Source organism: Myotis yumanensis, unplaced genomic scaffold (assembly GCF_028538775.1).
Source record: "Myotis yumanensis isolate MYYU_CA2020_CCGP unplaced genomic scaffold, mMyoYum1.0.hap1 SCAF_8, whole genome shotgun sequence".
Lineage (NCBI taxonomy): Eukaryota > Metazoa > Chordata > Mammalia > Chiroptera > Vespertilionidae > Myotis > Myotis yumanensis.
In genome coordinates, this window is record NW_027223759.1 from 35,773,048 (window position 1) to 35,788,200 (window position 15,153).

The following is a 15,153-nucleotide window of genomic DNA, read 5'->3' on the forward strand; positions in this document are numbered from 1 at the left end:
GACTCAGGCCAGCTCCACCTCCTCAGAGGCCTCTGCCAGGCCAGGGAGACAGGCAGGGCTGGGGACAGTTTATTGACGGAATGGTGTCTGGGGAGGAAGTGGGAGTGGGTTTTGTGCCCCTCAGCCAGGGACCTGGCCTCCACATGGAGCTCACAGGGAGCCCAGAGGCTGCTGCCCCACCCGCCTCTGCCCAGGCTCTTGGCCTCTGCACCCCTCTTTGGGTGTCTGGGTAACTTCAGGCCCTGAGGCCGGCTTCCCTTTGGGGGTTCGATACTTGTTCTTCTGACTGTACAGCAGGTTCCTCTGGAAAAGGCGGGGGAGGTGGCCGTGGTACAGCAGGACGGCCAGCACCATCCCTGCAGGAGACGGAGTGTCAGACATAGGGCCCTCGGGCTTCTTGCAGCCCAAGACACCTGGGCACTCACACGCCAGACTTTCCCTAGGATGGGGTGGGGGGCCTGCAGACCTGGGCTGGGGGAGGGGGTGACAGCAGCCTGGGAACCTGACCAGGCTCCCTCCCCTCCCCAAAGGAAGCAGCCCCTGGATGCGCTCTGCACTGGAGAGCTGGGCCCTGCAGGCTTGCCTACCAGGAGGCTTTGTGTGGCCTATTCCCCAACCATGAGCCACGCCCAGGGCTAGCCTTGCTTCTGCCCCTGGGAGCTCCTGGGGACCCCAGTGCCCCCCGCCGGCCCTTACCTGTCAGAGGGCCCAGCCAGTACACCTGGGCGTACTCCAGCAAGGTGTGCCCTGAGCAGTGGAAGGTAACTGAGGCGGCCAGGGCGGGGTTGAAGAAGGCAGATGTGAGGGGTCCAGCTGTGGAGGAAGTACCAACAGGCCTCATGTGGCCTCACCTGGACCAGAGCCACCCTCCAAAATCCCCACCCTGAATCCTACTGTGCCCTAGCCTAGGTGGGCTCTTGGCACCCAGGCAGGGAGCCCAGTCCATCCTCGGCCCCCGCACTGGTGGGGTCACGGCAGGAAGGCCACTCAACCAAGGCCAAAGCTTTCATGGTCAGGGAGCAGCCGGGGGAGTCTCTCCAGGGACATCCAATGCCGACCTGACCTCTCACCCCTGGGATGGACTCATCTCTCCCAGCCCCTTTCTCCAACACATCCCACCTCGAGGGAGGTTGTCTTAGAGAGACAGAGAGAGACTGAGAGAGAGACAGTGAGAGAGACAGAGACAGAGGCAGAGATGGAGCAATACGGAGACAGAGACAGAAAGATAGGGAGGCAGATAAAGACAGACAGACAGACAAACAGACAGAGACCAAGAGACAAAGAGATAAAGAGATCATGGAACAAAGCAACACCAGGACTGTGGGGAGATTTGGATGAGCAGCCAGAGCCAGGCCAGCGTCCCTGAACCCCAGGCCAGGCAGACCCCCGTGAGCAGGGGCCTCCCGGGGCAGGTCTGGGCCCTGTGGACAGGGAGCCTGAAGCCGCATGTGGAGGCCAGGCGTGGGCAGTGGTGCTCACGCTGCGGGAGGCACCTGGGTGGGTCCTGTGCAGACGCAGGAGCTCCTGGCTGTCACCTCAGGTGAGTGTCCGGGCCATCTGGCCTCAGGGCTCTGCCCCTGACAAGCTCTCTGCTCAGCCCTGCCTCCATCTCCCCACCTGTGCCTGGGCCCCAGTGGCAGCTTTCTGGCCGTTGGTGGCCCAGGTACTATAGTCAGTGACACAGAAAGTGGGCCCTCAGGGCTGGGTCTGTCCTCCCTGGGAACCCCACAAATGGAGATCTTGGGGAGCTCGGCCTCAGCCCCTTCCTGCTGCGTCTTCTGCTGCGTCTTCCCCCCGCCTGGAGCCGACAGCTGCCGCTGACTGAGCACAGCCACGGTCACAGGTGCCCTTCCCAGAGAGCTTGACGAGTGCAGGCTCCTGTCCATGCCCAGCACAGGGGCACTGCAGCCACTTCCTGAGAGGCGCTGCTGTCCTACCCTGACCCGGTGCCCAGGGGCAGAGGGAGCGTGCAGCCCAGAGGACCCTCCTAGGGGCAAGTCCCACAGACCGCAGGGCCCCAGCCTGGCTCCTCCATGTCCTGGCCCAGCGCTGTCCCCAACTCAGGGACAGCTGGAAAGTAAGGTCTGTGGTCAGTGGCTCTCTGCTTTTCCACGAAGGGGGGAAAGGCCCCTGTCTCACTGGGGGCAGGCCCAAGTGGGGGACCTCAGGATAGGTGACCTCCATCTAAGGGCCAAACGCAGGGTGGGGCCAGGGGGAGGCTCAGGGCGGCTCCCACAGGGGCTGAAGGACCCATGAGAATTTGGTCAAGAGGTTTGCCTGGGTGGGAGGAGTGACCCCAAAGAGAGGCGGAGTGTCTGCTGCCACTCCCGAGAGGGGAGGTGGAGACCTGGGTGAGGAAGAAACGACAGGACCCAGCCCCCTGGGAAGGGGTGACAGAAGACGCAGGGCTTGCCGACTGGAGCCTGGCCACACCCTGGAGAAACCGCCGGCTGCCCATCTGCCCCTGAACGCAGCCCCTGAACTCCCCAGCCAGCCACTTTGCTTTCTTAGAAAAGCATTTTCGTGTCTACGCTGCCATGCAGAACACTCACTGCATACAGTGAGGGGGGCCTTTCTGCTGGCTCAGCTTCTGGAAGGAGCTCAGAGTGTGGAGAGGCCTGGCCAGGAGGAAGGCCCTGACAGGGACCTGGGGTCCCACCTGCCACGTTGTGTCCAGCCCCACTGGTCACACCACCACCTGTTTCCCAGGGAATGGCCTCCCCAGTGTCTGTGGCTCGCAGACCCCTCAGCTGGCAGCCCCTTTCCTGCCCACAGCTGCTGGCGGCCCTGCCAGAGGTTCTGAGGAGACGCAGGGGAAGACGCCCAGGTCTCACCTGTGTAGGCGATGACGGTGACCAGCAGGGCCACGGCGGGCACTCTGTAGACGGGAAGGCTATTCCTGAGGCGGAGGAGGGTCAGATGGAAGACGAAGGCGCAGGCGCCCTCCACCAGCGCGCCGTGGGGGACGGTCGTGCGCAGGGCCGAGCTGCAGTGTTCGGCCATGAGGTTCTGCAGGACATGCAGGTCGCTGAGCTCCCAGGCCCAGTAGAGCCGGGTCAGGGCACAGGCCGCCTGCATGCCCAGCTCCTGGGCCGCCAGCTTGAGCAGAGTGCCGGGCAGAGAGGCCTCGGCCAGGAGGAGCTCCTGCAGGGACACGGTGGGGTTGGCCGAGGCCCCATCGAAGGTGGCCCCGTGTGCCAGGAAGAGCAGGAAGAGCAGGGTCAGCAGCAGGTCGGGCCCGAAGCCGCCCGCCCAGGGGCCCAGCTCTGCCAGCATCCGCATCTCCAGGCAGCAGGCCCCCAGCTGGGCTGCGCCCGCCGCCTCCAGGGCAAAGCTGACATAGGCACCTTTGGGGAGCAGGGCCTTGGACACCCTCCTGGCCGCCTGGCACAGGGCAATGGTGGCCAAGAGGAACGAGAGAGACACGTTCAGACCAGCCATCGGCTCCAGGGGCTCTATGGAGCCTGACTGAACAGGGAACCTGAGCTGACGTATCGGGGCTGACCCACCCCAGGACCCGAGGGCGGGGGAGCCGTGGAAGCGTCCATCTGGGCTGGCACTCCTGGGAACGCCACACCTGCACCCTCACCTCCATCCCACCTGCTGCAGACCCAGGAGCAGAGCCAGGAACGCCCACAGCGGACCGGCCCTCAGCCAGGCGTCTTCCCCAGGGTGTGAGACACACCGGGACACGCACCCCACTCGGCCAGCCCAGGGCTGCAGCCTGGCCACAGCTCTTCAAAGCCTCCATCGAGCGCCATGCCACACCCAGGCTCCCAGCTCCACGCTGGCAGCTCCCTGTGCCTGGGCGGGTCCCTGGCTCTGCCTGCACTCTGCCTGCACCAGTTCCCTGCATGGAGGCAGCCGTCTGTGAGGCCAGGTGTCCCCACAGGAAGCCCTGGGGGCTCCAAGAGGGCTGCTCTGGGCGCCCAAAGAAGCTGAACCAGCAGAAAGGCCCACCTCACTATATGCGGTGTGTTCTGCAGGGCAGTGTAGACACATAAAATGCTTTTCTAAGAAAGCAGAATGCAGCTGGGGCGTTCAGGGCCTTCGTTCAGACCCCGGGCCCCTGGCACGTAGGGGCTCCCTGGGAACAAAGCAGAATGGCCGGCTGGGGCGTTCAGGGCCTTCGTTCAGACCCCGGGCCCCTGGCATGTAGGGCTCCCTGGGAACGCCTCCCCACCCCTACTATGTGCCAAAGGGACCCCTTCCTGAGGACACGTTGCTGGGCCATGTCTCTCCAGGCCAGAGGGACCTGGGAGTCACTGCCAGTTTGGATGTCCTTTCTGGGAGTCCAGCTGGGCATGACATCACCTGGCGGCACCCCAGCAGGCCCTGGGGCCCGCATGCTGCCCCGGCTCTGGAGCTGGCTCCCCGGAGCAGTGGCAGCGCCTTCCACGGGCAGGGTGCACGCAGCGCCCCCTTGTGTTCATCCCACCGGAACCTGTTTCCCGGGGAACAGAGGGCTTCCCTGTCCTGCCCACTCCCCCTCCCTTCCATTCCTTGTTTTTATTTTTCTAATCCAATGCCTGTGCCTGCCAGACTCTGCTTGCACAGAAGGGAGCCCGAGACCCGGGAAGGGGAGCCCACAGCATGGAGGACAAGGAGCTGGCTTTTTTCCTGGTTGTCCCCAATTTTGAGGTCCAGGACTTTTACCGAGAGGGTGAGGTTAACCCCAACAAGAATTCCACCCTGGGCAGCCCTGTAGGAAACCCACCCACCATCCCCCTTGCCCACCAGACCGCACCCTGGATGGCAGACAGGCCCGGGCAGACTCCAGCCTGGGGGGTGGGAGCTGCCCCTGTCCTCTCCTCGTTCGAGGCCCAGACCTCTCAGAAGAGTGGGGGGACATTCTGAAGCCACAGAGACCTAGAGACTGGACACAGGCAAGACAGGGTTCCCTCAGGGACCGTGTGGAGAGTGTGTCCGTGCTGGGGCCTCCCATTCCATCGTCAGCACCCACTGGCCTTCCGTCTGTCCCTGTCACTCCTGCTCCCACCAGGTGGGGCCTGGCCCTCCGCCTCCACGTGTCCACGCAGCACACAGAAGGAAGGCACCGTTCGACAGTCCGCTGTGTGGGCGATCACTGTCAACTCATTTTTTTAATTTTTAGGCACTTTTTGATTTTTAGATAAAACTTAAAGGGAAGCTCCAGCAGAAACCTCCACCCTTCTGACAAACACATGAACCCAGTAACCACTCCATCACCCAGGAAGGGAACATTTCCACCGTCCCCGGGCCTCTCGCCTTCCTTCCTCGTACCGCCCATCCACTCTCCTGGCTCATGTTCCCACAGGCCCGAGTTTCTCGTGGACAAGGAAAAGTAACCGGAGCCCGGGTCTGTCCATGAGGGGCACTGACCTTTCTATTGCTGAATGGAATTCCATGTAAGGAAGGACCACAGCTGGTGTGTCCATTTCTCCGATGTGAACATTTAGGTATTTTTTTTCTTTTGGTTTTTTGCCTGGTGCGAATAAAGCTGCCACAGCGTTGCCTAGGCAGCCGTGGTATGTGACACAAGAGCAACGTGTGAGACGTGTGGGCGGTGAAGAAAGTTGGTGTGAAGTTTCACACACATTGTCTACCCTACCCAGAGTTCACGTCCCTTTACTTATGGTTTCGATCGTATTTTCCTGATGACAGAGGATGCTAAGCACATTGCTGTGAGCTTATTGGTCATTCAAATACATTTTGCTCATTTTTTATTAAGTGTATACCTTTTTTTATTATCTACTAGTGACCCAACGTGCGAAATCACGAGAGACCCGGAACCCCGGGGCTCCTCAGTGGATTGCCCCAAAGAGGTAGGCTGGAGCCGGGGGTCTCGCCCCCAGGCCTTGTTGTATGGAGCAGCTGCCAGGCCCTGCCTCCGCGACACACACACAGCATCAAGTCCTCGCCCACTCGCGTGCGCCTCATCATGCACGCAGCCCCACCCACCCGCACTCGACTGCTGCACCCGCAGCCTCCTTGTGACGGCGTGAGGGCATCACGGCGTGACAACCACCTAGGCCAGTGGTCGGCAAACTCATTAGTCAACAGAGCCAAATATCAACAATACAACGATTGAAATTTCTTTTGAGAGCCAAATTTTTTAAACTTAAACTATATAGGTAGGTACATTGTTATTAACTTAATTAGGGTACTCCTAAGGCTTAAGAAGAGCCACACTCAAGGGGCCAAAGAGCCACCGCATGTGGCTCTCGAGCTGCAGTTTGCCGACCACGGACCTAGGCTATTATTAGTGTGTGTGTGTATGTGTGTATTTATATATGAAAGCTTAAGCTACCGTTCGACCATTCAACCAGTGGCTATGATGCACACTGACCACCAGAGGGTAGATGCTCTGACTGGTAGGTTAGCTTGATGCTGGGGTCTGGACAATTGGACTGGGCCAGACACGCCCTGAAGCCCTCCCTGACCCTGATTGTGCACGGGTGGGGTCTCTCTGACTGGCCTGTGCCCTCTTGCAATCCGGGACCCCTCGGGGCTGTCGGAGAGTCAGTTTCATCCCGATCACTGCAGGCCATGCTGAGAAACCCCACTGGTGCACGAATCCATGCACCAGGCCTCTAGGTGAGTTATAATGATGCTTCATGTATTCTTATATATTCTGCACACAAATCCTTTGTCCTAACCTTGTTTTACAAATATCTTCTCCCAGTTCCTGGTCATTTTCTTAGTGATGCATTTCGATAAGTCTGTCTAGAAGTGTTACTGTTTTGTGTTTTACGTTTATGTCTAAGATCTATTTTGACCTAACTTCTCAACCTTTGTGAAAAGTCTAAGATCTCCCACCAGTGACCCGATGTGCAAATAACACACAGCAGAGGGCCGCGCTCGGTGCTGCGTGAGGAACCACGTTTATTTCATAACTGGACAGAGCGTAGGTGCACACACACAGTACAGGAGCCTAGAGCTAACACTCGGGGTCAGGACGTTGGGGAACTGGAGTCATTACGGCAGGATGGCAGTTATGGTGCAGGGGTGGGTGTGCCACACAACCACGTATGTACAAGCCGCAGGGAGCCTCGGGGACAGGCAGCTACAGGGAGCACAGGCCCAGGAAGAAGCCACAGCCTGTTGTCGGGAGGACCAGCGTGTCAACCTGCTCACACCTCCCCGAGCACTTCGCCACACCCGCCTGAGGTGGGACCGCCTCACACAGCCGCCTGGGTGTATGTGTGCACGTGCATGCGTGTGTGGCCGAAATGAAACATTGTCATCTCACGAGTGGTTATTCAGAACAGGGAGTCCTTGCAACTATTGAGCATCTCACACACCCTGGACACCAGCCAGGTTATTGGAGCCCATGGCCGGCCGGCCGAGCCCAGCATCCCCCCTGGGACCTCTCCCTAGAGCCTCTGGAAGGAACTCACACTCCACTTGGGGGACAGAGAGCGGATCCGGATGAGAATGGTGTCTTTCAAACAAAACGAGGCCGCAGCCTGAGCAGCATCAAGCATTCAAACAAAAACCACCAGAGTTGGCTTTCTGGATCTCCCTCTCCTCCCTACTCAGCGGGAACAGAAGCCACACCAGACCTGACTTTGCTCTCTGCACCCCAAAGGGTGCAAAACTTCAGGGGCCCCCAGATGAGCCTCGCTTGTCACAGATGTGGAAACGAAGTCCCGGTTTGATAAACGACTTGTCTCAGCTAACATGACACATGGAGGTTCGGGCAGGGCGGGCACAGAGACCAGGCCTCCTGACTCCGTGTGGGTTTCCTCTCCGGCCACTCTGGGTGTCTGGACTCGGACCTAGGACCTCCCGCTACAGCCAGCCCGGAAGGGACGCCAGGTCCACTCCTGGCTCCTCATCACTGCTGAGACGGCCCAGGCCAGGATGAAACGGTCCCTGGAAGCCTCCATGGCTGGGGAGGCTCCTGAATTTGGGGAGATTCCGAAAACCCTCTCGGGGGCCCCTTTCCTCAGCCCTGCCGAGGACACAGGTGCTCTGCAGGTTGGCTGGCCTCAGACACCTGTGCCCTCGTGCAAAGGCCTCAGACCCTCTTGGGGCCACACCCTCAGGCTGGCTGACCTGAGTGGGCCGTGGCTGGGCCCTGGGGAGCCTGACTGTCTTAGCACTCGCCCCTCCCTACTTCTCCCCACCACAGGCTGTCATAGAAGCCAGTGTTTGTCCAGACTAGCTCCTCTCCTGTGTGTCTCAGCCCATCACCTCCGGGAACACCTGTGAGGTGAGCACCGTCCCTGCTTCTGGACAATGTGCGCCCAGACGCGGTCCTGGGCCCTGATGCTCACTGGCGGCTTCCCCTCAGGAGCGCTGTCCAGGCACAGAAGGGCTGTCAGCCTCCAGCTGGGCTGGTGCAGGCTGGCAGGCACACACGGCTGCCACAGGGTCCGCCCTCCTGCATCCCTCATCTGAGGCCAAGCTTAAGGGGCCTGAACGACTTCCCCAAAGGAAAACCTCACTGGACCCTTATCTCTCGGATGAAGCCCACACCACACACCCCCAGAGGAAGGAGCTGGGGGCACCTCTGGCCTCAGTGGCCGGAACCGTGAGAATGTCCATGTGTCATGTCAGCACCACATGGGACAGTGTGGGTCTCAGAACCACTGTCTCCAGGGTGAGCTGGAGTCCTCCAAGCCAAGTGGAAGCTGGTGTCAGTGAGCGGTGCCCAGCAGGGGCTGGCAAGGATGGAGGGAGTTGCCAGAGAAAGCTGTGGACCAGCAAGGCTGGGCATGAACTGGGGCCAAGTGAAGCCGCTCTGCTGGGGACAGTTTTGCAGTGTTTTTTTTTTCTTGAGCTAAAAAGAGGCCCAATGTGCCTCGGGTGTGGGAACAGGTCCCAGGAGACCCCTGTGGTTTCTCAGCTGGGTTTAGGGCCTAGACAGGACCCTTGTCCAGACTCTTGTCCTGCGCTGACTCCTGTCCTGTCCTGGTCAACCCTTGGGCACAGGGTCTGCAGAGGGGCCTGAACAAGAGCATGGTGGCACATCTGATGCAGAAGGGGGAGGAGGAGCCCATGGCACTCACGGAACTCTCTCCTCTCGGGGCAAAGAGGGGAAATCCCAGACTTTCTTCCAGAAGCAACCTGGAGCTCACCCCATTTCTCACAGCAACTGGAGAGGCTGTACCTCAAGCCCCTCGCTGGGGGGCTTCACCCTGGACCACCTCTAACCCCAGCCAGCCTCGCCCTACCTGCCTGGACACACGGCACGAGCGTGGGCTCCTGTCCCTCCTCCCCGGCCCCGCCAGCATAGCCCCTGCAGCCCTACCACTGCCTCACCGCCCACACCCTCCTGGAGCTGCACTGGCACTGCTGGGAGTCACAGCTCAGGCAGCTGCTGTGCAGGTCGGATGTGGCTGTACCTCCTGCTAGAAGGGACACACGCCACCTTCTGTGCTGCTGGGACTTCAGGCACACACCCCAGGACGAGGGTCTGCCCCATGGGCAGCTGGGGAGAGGCCTCAGGCAGGTGGCCCAGTGGTACCAACCTCACTGTGGTCTTCCGAGGCAGCTGCCCACCCCATCTGTCCCTAAGAGGCTTGGGAGATTGGTGTGGGAACAAGCGGGGACAGGGTCCATCTGAATCCTAAAGGTCGTTAGAAATAAATACTTATAAATAGAATACAGTCTTATAGTTAACTTCTGAGTGGACTGCTTCCATGTTGCTAACTACTGTATATTAATTATAAGTCTGTCTATGCTTAAAAAAATATGAGAACGTCACCGATGCCCCTGGCTGGTGCCCTCCGGTCTCTCCAGCGTCTCCCAGCTCTTCCCCCCCTCCCCCGGGGCACAGTCTCAGAGAAGGAATGATGACAACACGGCCTCCACTGGGAGCATGACAGTCATGTGGTGCAGGTCCCCAGCCAGAGGCGGGCTCGCTGGCCCAGCACAGCGTCCCTGGGAGGAGGGGACTTTTTGGCTGTCTGGTGGGAAGGACTGGGTGGCAAAGACAGACGGATGGTGAGAGGGGGCAGGCCGGGCCTGCTGGCTGTCTGGAGGGGGGTGTCTTCCACTCAGACCCGCATCTGGGCAGACCTCCTTCTGGAAAGCTTGGACCTGCGGGAGGGTTGGAAGAGAAGCAGAGCTCAGGGAGGACGGAGCCTGCAGCTCATTGACCCCAGACCGCTCTGGTTCCCTTGTCACCCGAGAGACATGTCACCGTGACCCCTGTGAAGTCACGGAGGGAGGGGGCCCTGGCTATTCCCTACACAGAGGTTTCTTCCCTACAGAAAAGTGCGCCTTGGTGGCAGGTGAAGTTTAAAAATTTGGGGAGTTTATTCACTCCGTGAGCAGCAAGGGCAAACATGAACACCGACGCCCCTGCGGATGCCCCCAGGCCTGCACCCTCCCTCGTCCCAGCGGAGGTGGAAACACCCATCCAGTCGGAGGTGGCCCTACCGTATGGTCCCGGCCAGGAGAGGGTTGAACGCATACAGCCAGTCGTGCATGTCCTTGTCGCTACTGGCCTGCAGCAGGATGCCGCGGTGCTCCGTGCACACGGCGAACGTGTGGGGCGTCTGCAAAGCACCGCGCTGTGAGAGGCACCGCCCCTCCCTGGGGTCAGCACTCAGCCAGGGAGGAGGGAGCAAGAGGGGAGACCCACAGGCTGGGGGCGCTGACAGGGCTATGTGAACTCTGCAGTGTGCACGGCCTGGCCCGGAAGGTTCTGCAGGACACCCCTCTATTCTCATGCCCCAGGGCCCCTTGCCACTGCTCTGTGTCCCCACCTCAAGGGCCAAGGCTCCTTCCCCTGGGACCCTGGCACAGCTGTGGTCCAGATATGTCCACTGGGCCCCGTAATCCTGGCGTCCCTTCTTCTCAAGCTTGAGCCCTTGGCATCGTGGTTTGAGTTCCCACCCCCATCCCAGGGAATCAAAAATCACCTAGTGCCACTGTAGTGGCCGAGGGAAGGAGTCGGGGCTCCCAGCACCCACATCCATAGCTGCGCTTGCTCAGAGGAGCAGGGTAAGGCTGGGGGGCAGGGGGCTGGACTCCTGGGCCCACAGCACTGCTGGCCTGGGTGGCTCGGGCCCCCCCCACCATGGGCATCCTCAGGGGGGGACGGGGTTGTTGGCCCTGGGATGGGAGAAGGTTAATGCTTGTCCCATCACCACCACTGGTTGCCACCCGGACAATGAGCCCCATGGGTGGTAGAGACCTGGGACAGGAAAGGCTGCCCCGGCTCCTGCCCTCTCCTTCCCTGCCTGGGACGCACTGTGTCCTGCCAGCCCAGGGCCTGCCCATCCCATTTCCGTGTCCGCACCTTGAGCATGGCCTGCTGGTCCTCGCTGTACTCCACCTGGGCGGTGGAGAGGTTGAGCACAAACCTCTCTACCGTGTCCTTGTCGTTGTTGTACATGTAGGCGTAGGGCCGGCGCACCACCACGTAGCGCTTGGCCCAGCCGGCCGTGTGCGGCTCCAGGAAGTGCAGGTAGCCCTTCTTGGAGACGATGGGGCTGTGGGAACAGGAACGTCTGCTCGTCCACGCCCTCCTGGCAGCCAGTGGGAGGCCCAGCTCGGAGGTTCACTGTCCACTATGAGCCAGGTCCCCAGCCGTGCTGCCAGCGGGCCTCCGAGAGGAGCAGCCAGGACAGAGGCACCTGGGGACCTGGCAAGACCCCAACCTGGGAGGCCAGAGACCAGAACCACCCACCCGTCTCTGAGCCTCGGTCCCCAGCTGGAAGATGGAAAAGCGTAGGAAGGCTGCAGCTGCCCTGGCCTGTCACGCTGTGACCCACAACCACACCCACCAACAGTGGTGAGCTCAGGACATGTGCATGGTGGCCACACCGGTCATTCGCAGACACATCACCACCAGAGCCCTTGCTCTGACCTCCCCCAGCCCTAGGTCAGGGGGCAAGGCTGGCCGGTGACCTGCGCACCTGACCCGGACCTCCTGGATGTCGGGAACCAGCGGGCGCTGGGGCTCCTTGTCCGATTCCGTGGCCCGAGCAGGGGAGGGGATCTTCTTGGAATCAGCCTCTGGCACATTCTCGGGCTCCGGGCTGGTCGGCCGGGAGCTGGGCTGCAGGCTCCTGGGGAAAGGAGGGACGCTGCTGCCCTTCACTGGGCCCGGAACCACCCTCCCCAGGCTCCTGATGGGGCCTCGTGCTCTCAGAGCTGCTGTGGCACCTCTGGCTGTCTGATGGCCGCACCCACAGTCTGGCCCACCCACCTGATTCCAGGATTGTGCTGGACACCGTGGGGAGGGGTCCGCTGTGAGGGGCTCCACACCTCTCTCCCGTGGTGCTCTCTGCCCCTCCCCCTTCACCCCATAAAGGTGGCTGTAGCCACTCGTCATCCCCCAAATCGAGTTGAAAGAGACACAAGTCTCTCAGGGACCGTCTGGCCCATGGCCCACGCCAGGCCCTATGACTGCACCTGGTGGCCCAGGAGGCCTGTCCCAGGACGACAGCCAGAGGATTCAATACCATTTTTTTTGTTTTTAAGAAGAAATTCAGGAAACGCCAAGGGATTTAAAACTGGATGATCAGACATAAGCGGTGTCAGCAGTGTGTGGGGAGGGTCTCTTCCCAGCACGGCTCCCGTGCCATGTGTCCCTGTCGGCAGGAGAGGGCTCAGGTTTTTCTCACTGAGCATTTTATGAGCGCCGCCCCATGAAAAGGGTCCCTTGTTTGGTGCTATTTTGACCTGTTCCTGCTTTTACTCAGGGCTAGTTTTAAATGTATGCGTCCGCAGAACATGGCCTCAGAAAGAAGGTTAGGACATCACGCTCACAGGAGGCTGCGGGGTGGGCACAGGGCAGACTGCGGGGGCAGTGCCTGCAGACCCCACGCCACCAGGCCCGCCCCGAGTGACTTGGCCACCCGCGCCCCCTTCTCGCACTCCGTGCCCGAGTCACGGCTATCGTCGTCGCTGGTCTTGCAGAGCGGGAAGCTGCGCAGGAGCCTGAGGGCTCACTCACCTCAGGTCGGCTGCTCCATACCGCCCTTCGACCAGAGAGGGGCAGGTAGAGGAGGGAGTGAGCGTGGCCACCCCCAGAGGGGACAGGGACGTGTCCTGCAGCAGTGTGACGGACATCTCAGAGAGCTGTGGAGGAGAGAGAGGCTTTTTCAGGGGACACAGGGAGGGGACCGTCTCGTGGTGGCTGATTCCTGCACCTTTGCTGGCATTTGAACTCCCATTTAGGGCACCCCCACCCCCACTGCAGGTACCTCCCACCCCCTCCCAGCCCCACCAGGGACTCATGGCTGTAGGGCTTCAAAGAGCATGGAGGACCACACTGGGTGGTGCTGGGGAAGGTGCGGCTGAGCCAGACTTTAGGACGTGCACCCTGAGGACCATGGGGAGTGGCCCTCCCAGGCAGAGGGAGAGGCCAGCGAAGAGGACCGAGGCAAGCACGGCAGGCTGCGGGGCAGGGAGCGAGGACCCAGGACGGCTGGAGTGCCATGGGGACACTGGCGTGGGAGCCATGAGCCAGGGTGGGGGCTCCAGGCCTGACTCGGTGCCCACCTTGCTCTCGCTAGCGCTGATGCAGACGTGGCTGTGTGTGTACTCTCTGTTGAACGTGTGCGTGAGGAGGCGCAAACACTGCAGGAACAGCAAACACCCAGTCAGGAGTCTCCTGGGACCAGGCTCGGCCGAGGGCTCAGCCCCCAACAGCACAGAGACTGGCCCAGGTGCCCGGCACTGCAGGTCAAGGTGGGAGCACCTGCAGGCCTCTAAGAAGACGGGGAAGCCTCCCCAGGCAGGACTGGGACTGGGCGAAGGCCAGCTCGGTGGCCTCAGCCGCAAAATGGGCTGGGATTCGGGTGGTCAGCTCCCCATCGATTTCGGTATTTAAGAGAGGACATGCCACTGCTCAGGGAGGAGGCTCCCAAATTCCAGTGTGGGTGCGGTGGGGGCTGTGGGCAAGGGGACTCTATAGACCCCTCATCTTCCCAGCTCCAGGCCGTGACAGGACCCAGCACGGACAAGGCCATGTCACTGGAGCTCTGCAGGGGCTGGGTCATGGCCGTGCTGCCCACCCGCCCTACTGCCCAGCTGCCTACCTTGACGGCCAGCTCCCGCTGCCTCTCGTTGGGAGTTTCCGGGGGCGACGCTCGGCCATCAGCCGAGAGTGGAGAGGAGGCGCTGGACAAGCTGTGGGACTCCGAGTCCTCGCTGGAGGCCGGGGACAGCGTCTCAGGGGCGGGCCGCTGGGTGGTCTCCAGCTTCTCCCGCAGCAGGAGGTAGTGCCGGGTCTTCTCGACCTGCACGCGAGAGCCAGAGCGTGGCCTCCCCTGCTGCACTCGCGGGCGAGGGCAGGGTGGGCAGCCCCCTGAGCACCTGGGCCCAAGGTCAGATCCTGGGAGAGCAAAGCAACCTGAGGCCACGCTGCTGACGGGGAATCAGCCCCTCCCGTGCCCTGCGGCCAACACGCTGCCCTCCTCCATCCTGGCCTCCCGCCCAGCCTGTGCCAGCCCCGAGCGGATGGACACTCGAACTCAGACACGAGCATCCGGCAGGGGCCCAGGGGGTGGGTGCGGGCCTCTGCTGCCCGCTGTCCACAGCTGCTGGTCACTGGGCCCCTGACTTAGCGACAGAGGGCCTTGCCCACCCCGATTCCTGGTCTCTGTCTGCAAGCCGACAGCCCTCCGCAATTAGGTCCGTGAGAGCAGTGTGAGTGCCCTCGCTCTGTCCTGGGGTGGCCTGGGACCCCCAGGGTCTGGCACAGACGCACCTCCTGCAGCAGGCTCAGCTTCTCCAGCTCCCACTGGTGGTCCAGGATAAGGCTGTCACTGCGGGGCCTCCAGCCCGCCAGGTTCTCCTCACCCCGCACGTAGGCCACCGACGTGTCCAGCACCCGACGGCGCCGCCGCTGCATCCCTGAAAAGGGTCACCTGTCTGACCACGTCCCCACCGGGGGTGCAGGGACAGGGCCCTGGGGCAGCTCCCCCTCCCCTAACCCTTGGTCCACCCTCAGAGCCACCCTGGGCTCGCCCAAGGAAAGTCATACAGCATCCGTCCCATGGGGGTTAGAGCTCGAGATGCCCTCCCTTCTGCCAGCCTTCCCATTGCTGCCTCGCCCCTCACTGTCCTCCAGCCCCTCAGAACAACCTTGGAGAGGCCCGTGCTTCTCTCAGGGAAGGAACCCCCCAATTGGCAGCTTCGCTGACGTCACCTGGAGTGACCCAGAGGACCCCAGGTGACTCGAAATAAGTGCTACCCCGCCCGGCC

General features: G+C 61.5%; 2 protein-coding genes across 29 annotated transcripts in view; both read right to left on the reverse strand.

Moving 5' to 3' along the window:
* On the reverse strand, positions 1 to 3,441 carry AQP12A (aquaporin 12A). Of its 2 annotated transcripts, XM_070423384.1 has the most exons (4): positions 3,319 to 3,441; positions 2,835 to 3,282; positions 697 to 813; positions 1 to 356 (listed from the first exon to the last, which is right to left on the reverse strand). In XM_070423384.1, the coding sequence occupies exons 1-4, from the start codon at positions 3,439 to 3,441 to the stop codon at positions 151 to 153; spliced, it is 894 nt and encodes a 297-aa protein (XP_070279485.1). In that variant the 3' UTR covers positions 1 to 150. The 2 variants fall into 2 exon arrangements, with proteins under 2 accessions (XP_070279485.1, XP_070279484.1); XM_070423383.1 differs by having other exon boundaries at positions 2,835 to 3,441.
* Positions 3,442 to 6,840: 3,399 nt separating this feature from the next.
* The window catches only part of KIF1A (kinesin family member 1A), a 72,975-nt gene continuing 64,662 nt past the window's right edge, over positions 6,841 to 15,153 (reverse strand). For 14 of the 27 annotated variants that reach the window (XM_070422554.1, XM_070422561.1, XM_070422560.1 and 11 more), the window contains 8 exons: positions 14,657 to 14,802; positions 13,986 to 14,186; positions 13,447 to 13,524; positions 12,899 to 13,023; positions 11,856 to 12,008; positions 11,237 to 11,429; positions 10,372 to 10,505; positions 6,841 to 10,029 (listed from right to left, as the gene is read on the reverse strand). In XM_070422554.1, the coding sequence (XP_070278655.1) occupies positions 9,987 to 10,029; positions 10,372 to 10,505; positions 11,237 to 11,429; positions 11,856 to 12,008; positions 12,899 to 13,023; positions 13,447 to 13,524; positions 13,986 to 14,186; positions 14,657 to 14,802 (1,073 nt within the window). In that variant the 3' untranslated portion in view covers positions 6,841 to 9,986. The remainder of the gene's footprint in view (positions 10,030 to 10,371; positions 10,506 to 11,236; positions 11,430 to 11,855; positions 12,009 to 12,898; positions 13,024 to 13,446; positions 13,525 to 13,985; positions 14,187 to 14,656; positions 14,803 to 15,153) is intronic. The other 13 variants (XM_070422581.1, XM_070422556.1, XM_070422580.1 and 10 more) reach the window with 1 other exon arrangement.